Source organism: Diaporthe citri (genome assembly GCF_014595645.1).
Source record: "Diaporthe citri strain NFHF-8-4 chromosome Unknown scaffold_12, whole genome shotgun sequence".
Lineage (NCBI taxonomy): Eukaryota > Fungi > Ascomycota > Sordariomycetes > Diaporthales > Diaporthaceae > Diaporthe > Diaporthe citri.
The window spans coordinates 1,268,170-1,284,014 of record NW_025064857.1 but is presented as its reverse complement, the minus strand read 5'-3'; the positions used below and the strand labels follow the sequence as shown (position 1 = coordinate 1,284,014).

Here is a 15,845-nt window from a genome sequence, read left to right as displayed (position 1 = left end):
TAGGCGCGCTAAGAAAAATTATGTCGGGAAGGATGATGAAATGGAGAAAGCAAGCCGCAAGGTGCAAGTTTTCGAACTTGCCACGGACGGTGTCGTGGATGCTGTCAACAAAGTTGTCTCTGGTTGAAGTTCATTTTTCAGTTCCTTGGGACAACAATGCTTGTCAAATTTTTAAGGACAGGACTTGGAAGGAAAACGGGAGTTTCATCAGGTCATTAACATTATCTTGAGAAGGTGTTGATTGGAAAACACTATAAACATCATTCGGAACAAACATAAGAACGTGACCATATTTCCTAAGCCATGTCTTGCAATCTTCCTACCCTTTCCCGAATAAGCACATCCGGGATCTTTAGACAGCCTCTGCGGAAGGCCCCAATCGCTTTCTGAAAGTCCTCGAACAACCTCACCTCCGAGCGCCTACCAGCTTGAGCATCGCCTCCGCCTGGTCCTCAAACACGGACGGGCTCCGGGCGAGGACCCCCTCAAGGCTCTCCATCTCCCCGCTCATGGCGTCCTCGATGCCCTCGGCGTCCCTGGAAGAGCTACTGAACGGCCCCTGGACCATCACGGAGCCGTCCTCCCGCACGAGGAACGAGTGCCTGCTCAACTGCCCCTTGGTAATGCCCAGGGCATGCAGCCGCGCCAGGGCGGCCCTGCACGCATCCAGGTCCGCGGCGCCGGCCTCGCGGGCGCCGGGGACGCGCTCGAGCAGGAACCCGATCACGCGCGAGTGGTTCTCGGTGACGTGCGCGACGAGGCGCGGCGCCAGGCCCGGGTCGCGCGCCTGAATGGCCTCGTGGGCGCGGGCGTCCGTCTCCACGCCCACATAGTGGCCCGGAATCCAGTCCGTCACGCGGACGACCTCCTTCGCGTCAGTGGGAATCCCTGGTGGCGCGACGACGATCTCCGCCGACACGTAGTCCATGCACTGGAGGGCTGTGGGCTTGGGCACGCTGACCTCCTTCCCGTCCTCGAGGACGACGTTGGTCCAGGGCGTGCTGTCCACCCTGTCCACCCTGTCCTGGCAGTCCTGCAGGTCGACGGTCGTCCCGCAGAAGACCGGCTCGGCGCTGTAGAGGCCCAGGTCGTCGAGGGCAGCTGCGGTGTCGGTCTCGGTCGACGCGAGCTCGAGCTTGGCGCCCTCGCCGTCGGTGCCTTCTTCGGTGGGGACGAGCCGGCCGACGACCCAGTCGCCAGCAGGGACCTTGTCGAAGGCGAGGTTTCTTCGGCTCCGGGGGTGCCCATCGGGCCCGGTGACGACATGGCTCATCTGCGGGCCAGTCAGGTACTTGACGGTCGGCCCGCCCGCGCCGGCGTCGGCGGGCTGGATGCGGATGCGGTACAGGTCGGGCGAGTCGGGGTTGGAGGGCGTGCCCAGAATGACACCCTCGGTGGTGAAGGGGATCATGGCGGTGGACTGTGTAGACTGCATGGTTCCTGGCGAGGGTGGGCAGAGATGAGTTTGCAAGTTTGAGGGAGGACGTTGTAGACTACTGCGAGTGAAAATGTAGAGGTTTGATGTTTGTGAGTCTTGTTATCTGCGCAATGTGTGAATGTGATGCGTGGTGGTGAGTCCAGAAAGCAGGCCTGGAAACTGGGAATTTGAGCCCTTTTTATATTGATGTGTTCTCACATATTCCACATAGCTGGCAAGTCTCAACATCATGTTCTGTTCAATAGATGCAGTCACTCCCAGAGTGGGAAAACTGAAGTTATTCCCATGGGGCTGACCTGCAGTCGTTCCCAAAAGAGAACTGCAGCCATTCCTAAATGAGGTTGAGTGGGATTTTGGCTTGCCCGGAATTCTGGCCGGGGTGGCCTCCACACGGGAATTACCCGATTCGTACCTGGCTGCATAGAGGGCCGCCGCAGCTCGCCACGCCCTTGGCAGTCACTGTGAACATGCAATGGGTATATGAATCTTTGAAGTTGATGCAGGCGCTTTTCTTTTTGGATTCGGTACAGTAGTGACCGGCCTATCGTACCGTCTACCTAGGTCCCGGAACTAGACGCCAAAGAAAAGGAACGAACGGACGCCAACACGGGGAACCAGCCCTGGAAGGCCAACAACAACTGAAGATCCACGATCCAAGTATCCACTCCTCCTTCAGCAGAGGCTACCACCGCCCTCTCCCCCACTCCGCCCGAGGTAAAGCAGCAGCTTTTCAGTTGAGTTGCTCGGCAGGTGGTTATATGCGCTAGAGAGAGAATTGTTTATCGCTTGCTCGACTTCTTGCCACCCGACTTGCCACCACCGGACTTGCTGCTGCTGCCGCCACCGGCTCGCGGCAGGTTGCAAGAGTTGCATGGGTAGTTCAGCTGCCTGACGCCCATGTTGACGATGACACAGTTGCGGCCGCCTGGGACGGAGCACGCGGACGAGTCCGTGACCATGCGGGTGTGTCCGCAAGAGTAGCCTGGAGCATTCAGAGTCAGATGTGATAGCGCCAAGGGAGACTGTTGATATGGAACCAAGGAGGAGATAAAATTGTGTGCCCATAGTCTGACCAAAGTCTCTGACGCGGTGAAGGGGTTTGGGCCAAAGACCAGGAATAATAGACTCCTTTGGGGATTAAACCTGTGTCAGGAAGATGCTTACCGTAGGAAGTAACTCTGCACATTTTGTTGGTGGTAAAGGAAGGAGCCGGGTATTGATCGGGAGATTTGGTAGTGGAAGAGGGTGTGGTAATATGAACTTGCCAGAAGCTCAAGGTCGGAAGTGAAGTAAAGAGAAGAGTGAATACTGCTTAGAAAGGAATGCTTTGTGTGATGATGTTCTGAATTCTTCAATGATGCTCTATCGGTGGACTGGAAACGTCTCATTTATAGACCTTTCTTCTCCCTACGGTAGTCTCATCTTGTGTCCAATTTTCAATCTGTTTTGAGTTATTCTTTGATCTGACGGGCCTTGAGGAACGCCCTCGTGGTCCTTACGGGCCTGACTATCGTTCATTGTCACAGATACGGTCTCTGTCTCGGGCAAGGAGTGCTCACCACCTCCATCACGCCCATCCTAATACTCCTCCAAATCGCCTTGCGTGCATTCAGCCATATTTTGCAGTGCTCATGGTACCTGCGTGGAGGAAGATGAGGCTGAGAGAGGTCCTGCTTGCGGTGGTCCTTGGCCTGGCTATCGGTCACCGTCACAAAAGTGGCCTCAAGGCCCGGGCAAGACGTCTTCCTCCTCATAATTTCTAATATTATCTGAAGGTCTCTTTGAAAGCGATCCTACATCCTACAAGAAGTGTTTTGCTAAAGCAGAATGAGTGAGATAGGGCTGATGGAAGGGATTCGAGGCGGCTTGCAAGGGCCCAAACACCACGTGCTGAAAGTAGAGTCTGTTTTCTATAATAAGATCTATGCAGTAGAATGGTCGCGTTGTATGAACCCGCGAAGGAGCAGGCAAGGTGAAAAAAAAAAAAGACTTTCCGAGACATGAGCCGGCCGTAGGGCGACTTGGCAGGATAATGCCTGGTATCCGCCATGATTTCGCCGTAGACAGGTTCCAAACTACCGGTTTGATATCCGTACACATCAATTCAAAAGAAGCATTTTCTTCACCTCTAATTAAGTGGTAATCTTGAACACGAATCTATAGACATGGAGAGGCTACTACGATGGTGAAGCAATAACCGAATGTGGAATATGCAATGAGGGTGGTGACGTGTGCAATAAGATATGATAGGATGAGAACCTGGCTACTTGGCGGAGAAGCTTCCCGTATCACTATAAGGGTATGATCTTCCATCAGGCCGTTCCCGAATCCGTTCCCAGCTTGATGACCAGGAAAGCCACCACATAAGTGACAGGTCAGATCCTTACTGCAAACTCGGTGTGGTACCCATGTCGTGATACATATAGTCCCAGATTCAGACCAGGCGAGTGTTCCTCCTTTTCGATGGTCTTATTTTGATAATGGGTTGTCTCTGTTCTGAAATGTCTCTGGTTCATAATTATGCTTATGTGGTCGTTGTGAGACGACTAATCCATACCACGGGATGCCTCCAACACGACCTAGGAAGACATCTTGTCTCAGGCTGTGCTGACCTGGAAAGTGATAGGACAGCCACCAACAAGCATTCATCTCCACTCAGGTTTGCTCGGATGATCCAGAATTTAAGGAATGGCGAATTCCATCCCGTACAGACGATCCTGCAATATTAAAATAGGCACTAAACCTACTGGGTATTACAATAATGAGCAGAAGTAGCCACTCGTCGCCCGTGAAGGGGTAGGCACTGTGCCGCTTAGCCGCGCCTAGGCTACCGACAGTGGGAGCTTTCGCTGTGAAGCTTGATTTTGACAGCAGACAGAGTGTTCTGTGTGTTTGAAAGGGGGCTCTTCTTCCAAGAATACGGCCACGAGTTCCTTTCTCCTCTTTGAGAATGAGGAGTCGTAGCCCGGGCGATACTACCTGCCGAAAGGGCTACCACGGCTCGAGCAGATCCTGCAGAAGTCCCGGGTGTTGCCATGTCAGCACATCGACAGCTTATCGGCATATGTGATTTCAAACACGAGCCGGTATAACCAATCAAAAGCAGTCCAAACTTAATGCCCATCTCGCACGCTGACATTACCTGGGATGTGTAATGTGCATTCTGCATTCTGCATTTGCTTTTTTGCTGTTCTCTAGGAAGTATATCGTCTGTGGATATCCTCAGACGAGGGTTGACTTTTGATTCGCCTTCTGGTGTCCTTGTATAAAAACATTCTCATGGCAATCGGACGGTTGTTCGAGTAGCAATCTAACTCATTACCTTGACATTTGCGACAGCTGCGATCCAGTATGGCTCCATGCGTAAGGTCGATCGGAGGATGCAGAATTGACGCCACCAACGGTATTGCTTCAACTCGCAGGATGGATTTGGGATCATGGGCTAGCTACAAAAGGACCCATGTCGCCGAGGACTCCGGAGGAGGAGCTTATCCGGTGAGTGAATACAAGCCACACGCAGGGGCCCTTGCTACTGGGATTCACTAAATATACCTGATCATGGTGTTTTCCTGTTCATTTGCAAATGTGCTACGTGGTACAAGATGCTGCTTAGGTGTTAGACGTTCGGAAAACTGTTACAATATATTCTAACCTTGAGAACAATGGGACATAACTTGCTGGCTGCTCTTTCAAAATCAAACCCCCTGATATTTGAATCGGCAAAAGGATGAGTTGTGCGACCTTGGTAAAGTCGGTTGCGGTGCTGCTAAGTTTGGCAGCTTGCAGGCATTCGACTCCGTTTGGACAGGATAATGATCCAGGCCCAAACAACGTCGCGGATAACAGGAAGCAAAAGCACTCAATATTTTTCCAGATGATCTCTAAACGGATTAGTAAAAGGCCAAGAAGCCATTCTTTAAGGCTCTTACCCACATCAAGACTTGTGTTGCTTGAATTTGCAATACCGTCCCGCCCAGCTCTCCGTATCGAAGGCTTGTGCTTACTATAGTCTCACAATAACACTGATGTCCAGATCAACAACCGCGCCGTATCAGTAGATGCATATATGCAAGGCCGGCATCCGAAGATCCCGGCGTCACGGAAGGATGAAAGGCCCTCATACCCTGTGCCGCAAATGAGCTCCATTCGATGACTAGGGGGCATGCCATCTATCTAACTTGAAGCTGCGCAAGTTCAGGCATATTGGTCCATCGCTGCAGCTGGGCCATCCTTCAACGGGGATTTTTTGTGATTGGAGAGCGACGTTCCCCTGCTGATCTACGCGCGTCAAATCTCTTTGTTCATGTGGAGGATGGGCATGGTTCTTTCAGCAGAGTACAGTCCCAAGGCCTGGAGGATCAGCCAACCCCTCCTCAGTACCTTACAATGGTTGCTATCGGGCTATCTGGACCAGTGATGAGCATCCATCCACACCATTCATAGTAAAGATCGACCAGTGCAGACAGGGTACAAGTGTAGAAACGCTCCTGTTGTGTTATCCCCGGCTTGGCGCGAAATCCAAGCAAGTGATCCACACATCCGTGCGTTTCAATTCATTCTGAAATTTGGAAGACCAGTCTTGACTGCGTCCCTTGATTTCAAATGCCCAAACTTTTCAAAGTCGCACGGATATTCGCCCAGAAGAAAACAGCTAGCATACAGCTACAACGCGCCTAGTGCACTTTTACCCAATGCACCCACACCCAACACCTACACCCAATTCACATACCCAAGCCGAATTAATTAATACATAAACTGGCGTAGGTGTGTAAATTAGTGTGGGTTTGCGAATTGGATGTGGGGGTTATGCTTGGATTATTTTAAGAGGTATCTGTATACCATCCGTTTCTTTCCTCTGTGCGAATATTCATTTTCTTTCAAAACGCTTGTCGAGTCACATCCCGGTTGGAAAGCATCTCAGCCAGTTGCCATGATGGGTCTTAGAAGCGATCTGCTCGAGGACGTCCAGGACGTCGACATGATTATCGTAGGAGGGATCCCAGTCTTCTGGGTGCCCTAAATGGTCCCTAATAACAAGTAGACCCTAGAATAAAAGTGGAAGGTTTCGGATCACTTAGGTGATAAATTAGGGAGTCGATTGTGCCCACTACCCAAGTACCATGGTAGTCGTGTTCTCGGCAGGGGATAGTTGATCAACATGATGCTCCACAGACGGCGACAACGTTTTGATTTGGGCGCCTGGAAAGTTCTATGTTGGTCGGCCTCGGGAATCCTTAAGAAAACGAAGAAGATATATGAATGTCGTGTGTGAGTATATGAGGAGGATTAGGGTTATAAGAAGTCGTCTGTTTGAAACTTACCGCGGCCCTGGTTTGAAGGAAGACTGCGGGCAACATGATCCGCTTTACATCGGCCGTGCTGCTCGTCCAATGCCGTGAGGAGTCAGGGTGATAGAATCGAGAACACAACGACCCGGAAAGTGTCAATCTCACGCCTATGTCCAATCCAAGCTCACAAATGGTTAATTTCGAAGCCTTTATGGTAGGGACCAATGTCGAACGCGTCTGTGCAACAATCACCAGAGGTGTCTGTGTGATCCTGGATAGCATTAGTAATTTCAATATTCAATGAAGAAGAAACGGTACCCTACGCTGCTGCACTACAATGTGAAATACCGAAAAATCAAAATTGTCCAGAATGCTCTGGACAATACGGTGTAGCATATAAAGCTGTGCTGTCATATCCCCCCAGCCCCCCGGGGGAAACTTCTTCTGGTAAAGGCTCAATCCAGATATACGGCTATTTAGAGCTTTGGTTAGAGAAGTATAATCGGTTTAGAGGCATTGGAATCCACGCAAAAACTTCCACTTACATACACACCTAAACGCTAGGATTTACTCGCTTGGCAACTACTAGTCTATATTTATTGAAAGAAAAGAAAGTTTTAATTAATCATTTAGTAAAATATAAGTAATAGTAAGTAATAGTTAAAAGTATTAATACTATTGCATATTTATTGTTATTCTTTAACATTTTAAACATCCTTGATTTTAAATGAATACTTGTGCGTAAAAGGGTAAGTATTTATTAATAAACATATTTTCAATTTAACACGAATGTAAACTCCTATATGTGGGAAGACCTTTCTACTTATTAGGATTAATTTAGATGTATGGGAGGTGGTGGCAAAGTACGTGTTTAGTATTGGAAGTGATGGGCCAGATCAGGGTGGGCTGAATATGAGCCGGGCACGTTAATGCAGTGTAGCCTGAAGAGCTGTGCCATCATATCATCACTTAAGGGAACAGTGCAAAAAGTCCCATCACAAGAGCAGTCAGCAGATCGGTGATCAACATATGCAGGCTGCATGTAGACGTGCTTACATTGATTTGGGCATGTGTTGAAGAAATCCCGTCCCGTGCCCCTTCCTCTCCCGAAAGAGGAAACTTTTTGCAAAGAGGCTGGATGCACAACTTGTTGGACACCTCCTTTGGTACGGTATATCGTTGCTCTTGATGGGCTAAAAAGTACCAGAAAATACCAAATCGACGTAATGCAACCTCGGGGAACCATGTTCTAATTACACACGGTGTAAAGAACATCAGCCAACTGGAACCACCGTTCCCTGCGGATTCCTGGTCTCTGGGTGCTTGTGTAGCCCGAAGTTTCTATGAATCATGATGATCCCGGAAGCGAGTGGCCAAGCAAGACCTGACGCAAGGCCAACTTCCTTGCTGCAGTGAGAGCTGAGGTCACATAACTAAACGCTTTCGCTGCTCACTCTTGGGCAAGACTTCTGGGGATCACTGGTGTTGTAAATGCGCTTCTGTTAGCATGAGAATCAGGCTGAGGCCTGTATATCAAGTATATTTTGTTGTGTCCTCCATTTTGCTTGTTTCTGGGCGGGGGAAACCCAGCTGGCTCTGCGATCTTCATAACGCTGCACCTCAACCACCATATCATCCAAAAGACAAATCTCTTGAAGCGCCCCAGAATGGCATTACCTATCGGTGCAGTTAGAGTCGTGGTAATGGCTTTTGTTGGCAGCTCCCTTGCTCTCCTTGCGTTCGCCCTCCGACTGTGGTCAAGATATATACAAAGAGCACCGTTAGCTTTCCACGACTGGAGTAAGTCCAATGAGCACTCTCTGGTTCTTTTACTTCTCTTGTCAATATTTACACTGCAGCTACTGCTTCATAAATTTCTTATCATCATTGTGTGGCTGTGCATATCCACCTGCTTGCGTAGCCCCATGTTTCCTGCCACTTCTGAGAGACCTGTACTGAAAGAGTTAAATTCGGTCATCGGCGGCACGATACACGCAGAGCTGCATTGCAGTGGCCTTCCTTCTGACATAATTGCTGACTTGCAATGCTGCAGTGGCCGTCTTGGCAACGATACTCATGGTCTCTTCAGTAGTGGTTGATATCGTCGGCAAGGCACCCCGATTGTTCTTCATCTTTCAAGCTGCTCCCGAGAACTCGCCTAGCACTGTCTCACTCAATTGAGTCTTGGTATTTACACTAATAAATGTCTATTGTCAGTTGCTTTTGAGGCCGGTATTGGCTACGATGTCGTGGACCTGTTGAAAACTCACCCCGATGTTTTTGCCACCTATTCCAAGGTGTGCTGACCGCTTCCCCTTTGGAACGACATCATAAGCTGATGTGCTTCTTTCAACACAGCTTGCAACACCCTGCCGGCTGCTCTGGGCAGCGGCAAACACTGCCGTCAAAGTGTCCGTCCTCGAGCTCTACATGGCGCTGTTCCCCGGCCTGAGGTTCCGTCGAATGTGTTATTCTATTATGGCCCTTACTTTCCTATACCTGATCTTCGTGATTTTGCAAGAATTTGTATTTTGTCGCCCTGTCAAGTACAACTGGGATCAATCCATCCCTGGATATTGCGACGTGGATGGCCAAAGAATCGCATTTGCATTTGCCGGGGGCACTAATCTAGTCATTGACGCCACCGTGGTTGCCCTACCAATGCCAAAGATTCTCCGCCTCAAGATGTCACTCAGAAAGAGACTGAGCATAGTTTCCATGTTTAGTTTTGGAGTGCTGTCAGTGTTGCATTCCGTGGCTTCGTGTAAGGAGTAACTACTTACAGCACCAACAGAATCTGCATCATCTCTTTGCTCCGCGTCTTCGCGCTCAGTCAGTGGGACCCTGCAGACGGAACATTTGCGTCTGTAAATGTGCTGATCTGCACAATTCTCGAGCAGACCTTAGGCGTTGTCAACAGCTGCCTACCTACCATCAAACCTGCGATCCTAGCCATTGCTGGCAGGAAGCCCGATCGGCTCAACAATTCACCTAAACACTCCGGCCCATCCTTCAGTAACCGAATAGCGGTACATCGCAACGGAAGGCAGAATCTTGACACGGATATTCCTTTATCTGAGTTCGAGCGGCTGGATGATGAGTACCCGCTCACGAACACTCACGTGGAAAGAGAGGACGTATTGGCGCCGAGGAATCGTGGAGAGATCACAGTTGAGCATCGATGACAGACCAACGGATAGCCTTTAGGCTATCAAGACCTGAGAAGCCAGGACGGGGAGGATAGGGAGAGCAAGATAGGGATAATGATTTAGCCCGAGAGGAAAAATGGAATGGCATATGGACGATTAAATAATTTGTCTCTGTGGTTCAATAAGGCAGTGTCTATTTCCCTCAACGCAAGCATCGTCTATTATACGACAGCTATCCCTAACTGCTGCTGCAGTACGCACTCTGCCTCCTGCTACAATTAACCTTCCTATTAAAAGCTACACCAGATAGATTGTGGAATCAGCAGTTATGAACTGCTAATTGTCAAGTCGCATAACCGTACCTAGACACCGCTGACAACAGGCAAGGCGTACAGGCAAATAAGCCACAAGCTCCACAAATACCAACTATGCCAGTCTCCCTGTTGGTGGGTTCCCATTGTGACCTGATAAGCAATAAGTATGCTAAGCAGTGTAGGCACAGCAGCTTTCCAGAGTCCAAGCTGCCAAAAGTGTGAGCAAATAAGGGACCAAAAGACAACAAAGAATGCAATAGATCCTCGAGATACACGCTCTCCTAGAAACAGCACAACGGTCTTGCGTCCACGAAGGCGGTCCCCCACCCGGTCTTTCAAATCTTGTACCTGCATGGTTGTAAAAATGACGGCACTAATAATACCGGTCCACATGTGGCCGGACATGTTGATATCGCAACTGGTGTGTGAAGGGTGGCAGCCTGCTGCGATCTTGAGAGATCCACCGTTGAATGCTGCATAGCTGGCTGCAATCAAGAAATCCCGGATGACGATCTCCTCAGATCCCCTCAAGTCGTTGTAAAGCCATGTGATCAGGTGTATCCACACACCCTGATCCCAGACGTTGAGATAATGGTTGAGAGCTAGGCTGAGTGGCACTGCGAGGAGCAGCATGCGCTGTGTCTGCTGGCCGGTAATCTTGCCGCTTGCAATCGGTCGCCATGGTTTGTTGATTCGGTCCTCAGCGATTGATTCCGAATCTCGCTGATTTGACATGTTGAAGAGGAGTGTGTTGGACCAGTTGTACAGTATGACTCTTGGCAGATTGGACAAAACGTGGGAAAAGGAGGCATTCGGGTCTCCATCGACAAGAGAGCTTGTTGCAAGAGCACCCATGATGCCAAATGCGGTATTGGGGACAATGAACGTCACGAAGTCGGTTATGGTGAAGTAGTAAATAATTTGGAAAAATGTGAAGAGAGAGGTATGAGGCTTGTGCGGTCTTGTTGGCTGCGAATGGCTCGTAGTGGCTATGCTTCTCGTCTCCATTTTGAAATACTTTCCGATGTGAACCAGACTTGATGGCAGATTGAGTTGACACTACAGATGTGGGAGCCACAGCCTGTGTAAAAGGTCTTGATATATCTTGAATATGTGGGGAGTGCCAATGTAGCAGGAATTGAAAAATCTGCCTCGGAAGATTTTGCTACTGAGCTGAGACTTTTATAACACTATCAACTGACCTCAAATGATGACATTACTGGCAGTCTCTACTGTCAGCCTTATCTGATTTGTCTTCCATCTGTAAAGTGTCAACAACAAAATCGTGCCACGATCTGAGACGGCACAGTGCTGAACAGCAGAGCAGCAGGGATCAGGTAAGCCGGGAGGAGTGTATGTTCAAGACGGCTCCCGAAGTTGTCCAAACCTTCCGTATCGGCATGTCCCGACAAACGAGACGGTATATCCCGAAAAGCTGCGCGCAGATCTTTCCATATTTCAGCAGAGTTTTCGAGGTGTGACGCTCAGTCTGAGAACCAATTTATCACAAGGCTGCTCCAAAATATAAGATCGACAGGTCACATCACCGGCCACGCACCTGTGTTCACGCAGGCCGCTGGTCATAGCCAGACAAGCCTCCGAAAACCGGGCTGTCTCACGGTTTATTACTTTTATCCTGCCTCCGATTGGTGGGCTTGAGTGACAGGTGGATGCGTCGTCATCTTGGACTCGATGTGTGAGTTATGCTGATCCACTGGACATGGGTGCGTGGGTGTCCTCCGGTTTGATTCCAAAATGGGGACCATCAACCTGATAGCGAGAAAAAAGCTATCACAGACTGAAGGCCAGATTGTCACGTTACATTTCAGCACAATGCATGTCAGCTTGAATGAGATAGCTGATATTGATTCGTGACCGCCCATTGCTCATCCATTCATCACGGTATTTTTTGGGTCTCCAGACCGGGCCCGACCGTGCATACAGAATAACTGGTTCTTTTTGAGTTGCAGGTTCGTATGTTGAAATAATTCATGACTTGAAGTTGGGACGTTCTGAGTAATCTGTCCACCACGTAAGCTGACGTATCCCACAGGCTGGGCTTGGTGGAAGACCGGCCAGCGTAAACCAGGGCAAGGCTTTTTGGGGCTCCAGTGCGCTTAACGCCCCGGTTTTCATACCTCCAATCGAGGAAAATACAGATGCCTAGGAGACCCTTAGGAATAAGCGTTGGGATTGGGCTCTGTTGCAGAAGTATATCACCAGGGTTTATCGTTCCCAATCGGTAGAACAAGAATTGGAAAAGGCCCTGGATACTGCTGGCTCGGCGGGTAGAAACGACCTGGCCAATGGCCCTGTCCACACTTCCTTCTTCCCGGCCACTGTCCAGGTGACCTGGGTCTTGCAACACTTTCAAGGCCGTTAGTCACTGCATAGCCAAGGACCCGTAGCCAAGGATCCTTTTCTTGGCTTCTTGGCGCGTCCAGTGGCTCACTCAGCAACTTGAATTCTATCGATCACATCACTAATGAGAGAAGTTTCTCTACCTCAGTGTGCTGTCACCCGGTGAGGGATCGGAAACACCTTGTTTTCCTTACTATTGCTCACGCCGAGAAGATTGCTCTTGAACGTATGTGTCTGCACCACCTGTGTGCTACCACTAGATCACGTCTACTTGTTATCGAAATCGTAAGGTGCATTCCGCAACATGGTGAGATCACCCATAATCAATACCTCATCTCTCTCGAGATAATCCAAAAGGCATGCTGATCTTCCACAAGTAGTGAAAAAGACCCTCAGTCTGTCGTGTCGCAACGCCGTGAGCAATTGTGCCAGAGGCGTGTCTGTGCCTTCGCCATCCAGCCAATGAAGTCCATCGATGACACAAAAAACTACTCCGCTCAAGACGTTCACTAAGTCCCCAAGTAGCTCGATTGCCTCTGTCCAAGTGTTCATTGAGCCGTCCAATTTTGCAAACCGTGCCTCGGAGAGATCAACAGCCGTGTCCAAACGAGGAGGCAGCTTCTCGACCAGTTGCCTCAACAGTGCGTAGACCAAGCTGATCGCGCCCTCCGCCTCCGGTGTATCATTGCGTCCGCTGGTGCGAGGCACTTCACAGAAATATGAGATAACGTCAAGTTGGTGTGCTGCGACCATGCCCACAAATTTGGCGGCGATGCTTGTCAAAGGGTTCTCGAAATCGTCAACTCCAATGTGGGACCTTCGAACCAGAGCATGGGCGGGTGAAAACCCTGCGACCATTCACTCAGTCTTGTAACGGCTTCCTCTCCCCCTGCAATCGGTCCGAAGTCATCGGGTGACAGGCGAATGCGGCTTCGGCAAAAGTAGTCTTCGAGGTGTCGTGAGTTGATGACAACATCCTCTGTGCCGATAGAGGAGACTGAATCTATGTCAGCAACAGCAAAGAAATGCTTCACTGAGAAACTCACCGTCGGTGTAGGAAATGTGTCTTGATGGAGAATCTGGCCAGTTTCCAGTGCTTTTTAGCAGGACTGGGCTCAGTCGCTGGTTTTCCAACCACTTCGAAGCATCTGTTTCGAGAAGCACCACGACTGCTCCACCAAGCTTCCGCATGTTTTCATCTTGAACCCGCCGACTTTCTTCAGCTTTCAACAATTGTCGCTCAATCCGTTCAGCAAACAGTTGCATGTCTGCCCTGTGTCTTTTGTCTCCGTCCAAACCAAGCCTCATGTCCCGGTCAAGTCCTTCCACAAGAAGCCTGGTGACTCTGGTCTCGGCCGTCAAGCTTTGCGTCGCGAAGGTCCGTATTCGCTCAGCTTTCTTGTTGATTCTGCGGATCTCATTCTCGAACCTTTCGTTGAAGTTGTCCGAAAACGAGTCAAGCAACCGTCTGAATCGTTTCTCCAGGATCCAGTCCATTACGCTAGAGAGGAAAAGGAAGACGTGTTCGTATAGATCCGCCACGAGATGTAACATGTCGTCAGAATTGGAAAGTTTGAGATCCCGGTCCGTATCTTCGATGTGCTCACTAATGGTGCATAGACCCTCTGCCAGACCTTCAGCAATCTTTTCGTGGTTAGCACTGGCCTACACTGCAATTAGCCACAAATCCATGATCAAGTTTGCATGTGCAGCCTTGGGACCATATTCGTACTTTGATGATGGCGTTTAGTGTACCCGCAAAAATAGCCACGTACTCATTTCCTTCCGGAAGGATCTTCATGAGGGAACTATGAGAGTCTAACGTTCCGCAAAATCTGTGGAATAGCTTTTTTGTCTTGCCAACGCGACCCTCTTGTTGTTTTGTTTGCCATTCGGATGTGACTTTAGTCACCATGGTGACCACACCGCTCATCGTTGGCAAAAAATTGCGAAGGTCAAGTCGCTCTCCCTTGGGACTTTTCTGATAGAAGGCCACCCATTTGTCTCGTAGTTTCATAGCCTCATGTTGAACAGTTTCCGTTACCGGGTTTCTGATGTTTTGTCAGCTATCGATACGCAGAGACTCATAAGGGAGACGTTACTTGCCTCAGGGAGCTGCTTGAGCTGCTCTCGAAAAAGGAACGCCAAGGTGATGTAACGTCCTCAAGATGGCCGTCATTTCTCTGCTCTACCAAAGCCTGGCTTAGATGACGAGCACCTATTCCTTCACCAAGGCGCTGTTCCACCTCGAAGCTGTATGAACGGACCACCGCCGTTGCCTCAAAAGAGACTTCGGAGTTCATACCTGACTTGTGTTCTCCCCCCTTTAAAAAGGCAGAAAAGGACATAGACCTATGCGAGACGGAGATGTCAAACCTGCCACCTACAAGCCGGGAAACATGTGTGAAAGATGATGAGTGATCTGTGGTCGAAGTGGCTGTAGTCTGGTGATTCAACAAAGTTCTCTAGCGGAGAAATGTTGCCTGGCCTAGTTCCGTGTGGTGGTGGGAAGTGTCATATTGCAAAGCGCTCGAGATTAGCACCACACCTTCTTCCTACAGCCTGGCCGGTCTCATTGCCAACCAACCAGGTCGGGTCAGACAACATTACACCACATTCAGCTATCAGGGATTGGACAATCTAACCAATAACAAGAGATGTTTTCAGCACATTCGCCCATGTGTAACCCAACCCTACAAACCAATAGTTTCCAAGAAAGGTAAGATTTTAGCGCCTGCTTCCGAATGTAATGCGAAAAGTCCTGCAGATTGATAGCCCCCAATGAAACACGGGCTGATTGTGAGAGGCCGAGCCATCTGCGTAGCGCCGGAGAATGGTCTTCTAACCCACTGAATCTACCAACCTCGATGATTGCCACCCACTTCATCTTTTGACATCCTCCTTTCTCTGCTTATTACCCAAGCGCTGTTTAATTGGCTGCGCCGAAACTATCAAATTTCTTCACTCCGCGTCACACCGACTTATATACCACCCAACTTCCAAACCTACCAGGGGGAGGGGGGGGTTCTGATATCCTGGCGAAAGTATCGCGATTAGCTGTTTAAAGGATGTTAACATAATGTTAAAATTTTGATATGATTTTATTTTGTATATATTGCATTATTTATATATAATGGATATTGTATTAAAAAGAAATCGTGTTAATTTAAAGCATTATATTAATCTTAATATAATTTAATATTAAATTATTGGTAAATAGGAGATTAATTTTAATATAATGTAATATAATATTATCTTTAATATAATTTAATATTAAATATTTATAAATATAAGC

General features: G+C 49.1%; 5 protein-coding genes across 5 annotated transcripts; 1 reads left to right on the top strand and 4 right to left on the bottom strand.

Moving 5' to 3' along the window:
• Positions 1-406: 406 nt before the first annotated feature.
• Positions 407-1,435, bottom strand: INS49_004643 (uncharacterized protein; the record flags this gene model as incomplete). Its single annotated transcript, XM_043165431.1, has 1 exon — positions 407-1,435. One exon carries the CDS (start codon positions 1,433-1,435, stop codon positions 407-409), a length of 1,029 nt encoding a protein of 342 aa, XP_043018146.1.
• Positions 1,436-2,217: 782 nt separating this feature from the next.
• INS49_004642 (uncharacterized protein) lies at positions 2,218-2,624 on the bottom strand (the record flags this gene model as incomplete). The annotated part of the gene is made up of 2 exons (XM_043165430.1): positions 2,218-2,420; positions 2,603-2,624. 2 exons carry the CDS (start codon positions 2,622-2,624, stop codon positions 2,218-2,220), a joined length of 225 nt encoding a protein of 74 aa, XP_043018145.1.
• Positions 2,625-8,393: 5,769 nt separating this feature from the next.
• On the top strand, positions 8,394-9,911 carry INS49_004641 (uncharacterized protein; the record flags this gene model as incomplete). Its single annotated transcript, XM_043165429.1, has 4 exons — positions 8,394-8,526; positions 8,944-9,023; positions 9,085-9,464; positions 9,521-9,911. 4 exons carry the CDS (start codon positions 8,394-8,396, stop codon positions 9,909-9,911), a joined length of 984 nt encoding a protein of 327 aa, XP_043018144.1.
• A 447-nt stretch (positions 9,912-10,358) lies between these two features.
• Positions 10,359-11,197, bottom strand: INS49_004640 (uncharacterized protein; the record flags this gene model as incomplete). The annotated part of the gene is made up of 2 exons (XM_043165428.1): positions 10,359-10,396; positions 10,573-11,197. The coding sequence occupies 2 exons, from the start codon at positions 11,195-11,197 to the stop codon at positions 10,359-10,361; spliced, it is 663 nt and encodes a 220-aa protein (XP_043018143.1).
• A 1,620-nt stretch (positions 11,198-12,817) lies between these two features.
• Positions 12,818-14,351, bottom strand: INS49_004639 (uncharacterized protein; the record flags this gene model as incomplete). The annotated part of the gene is made up of 3 exons (XM_043165427.1): positions 12,818-13,398; positions 13,597-14,215; positions 14,283-14,351. 3 exons carry the CDS (start codon positions 14,349-14,351, stop codon positions 12,818-12,820), a joined length of 1,269 nt encoding a protein of 422 aa, XP_043018142.1.
• Between the last annotated feature and the right edge of the window lie 1,494 nt (positions 14,352-15,845).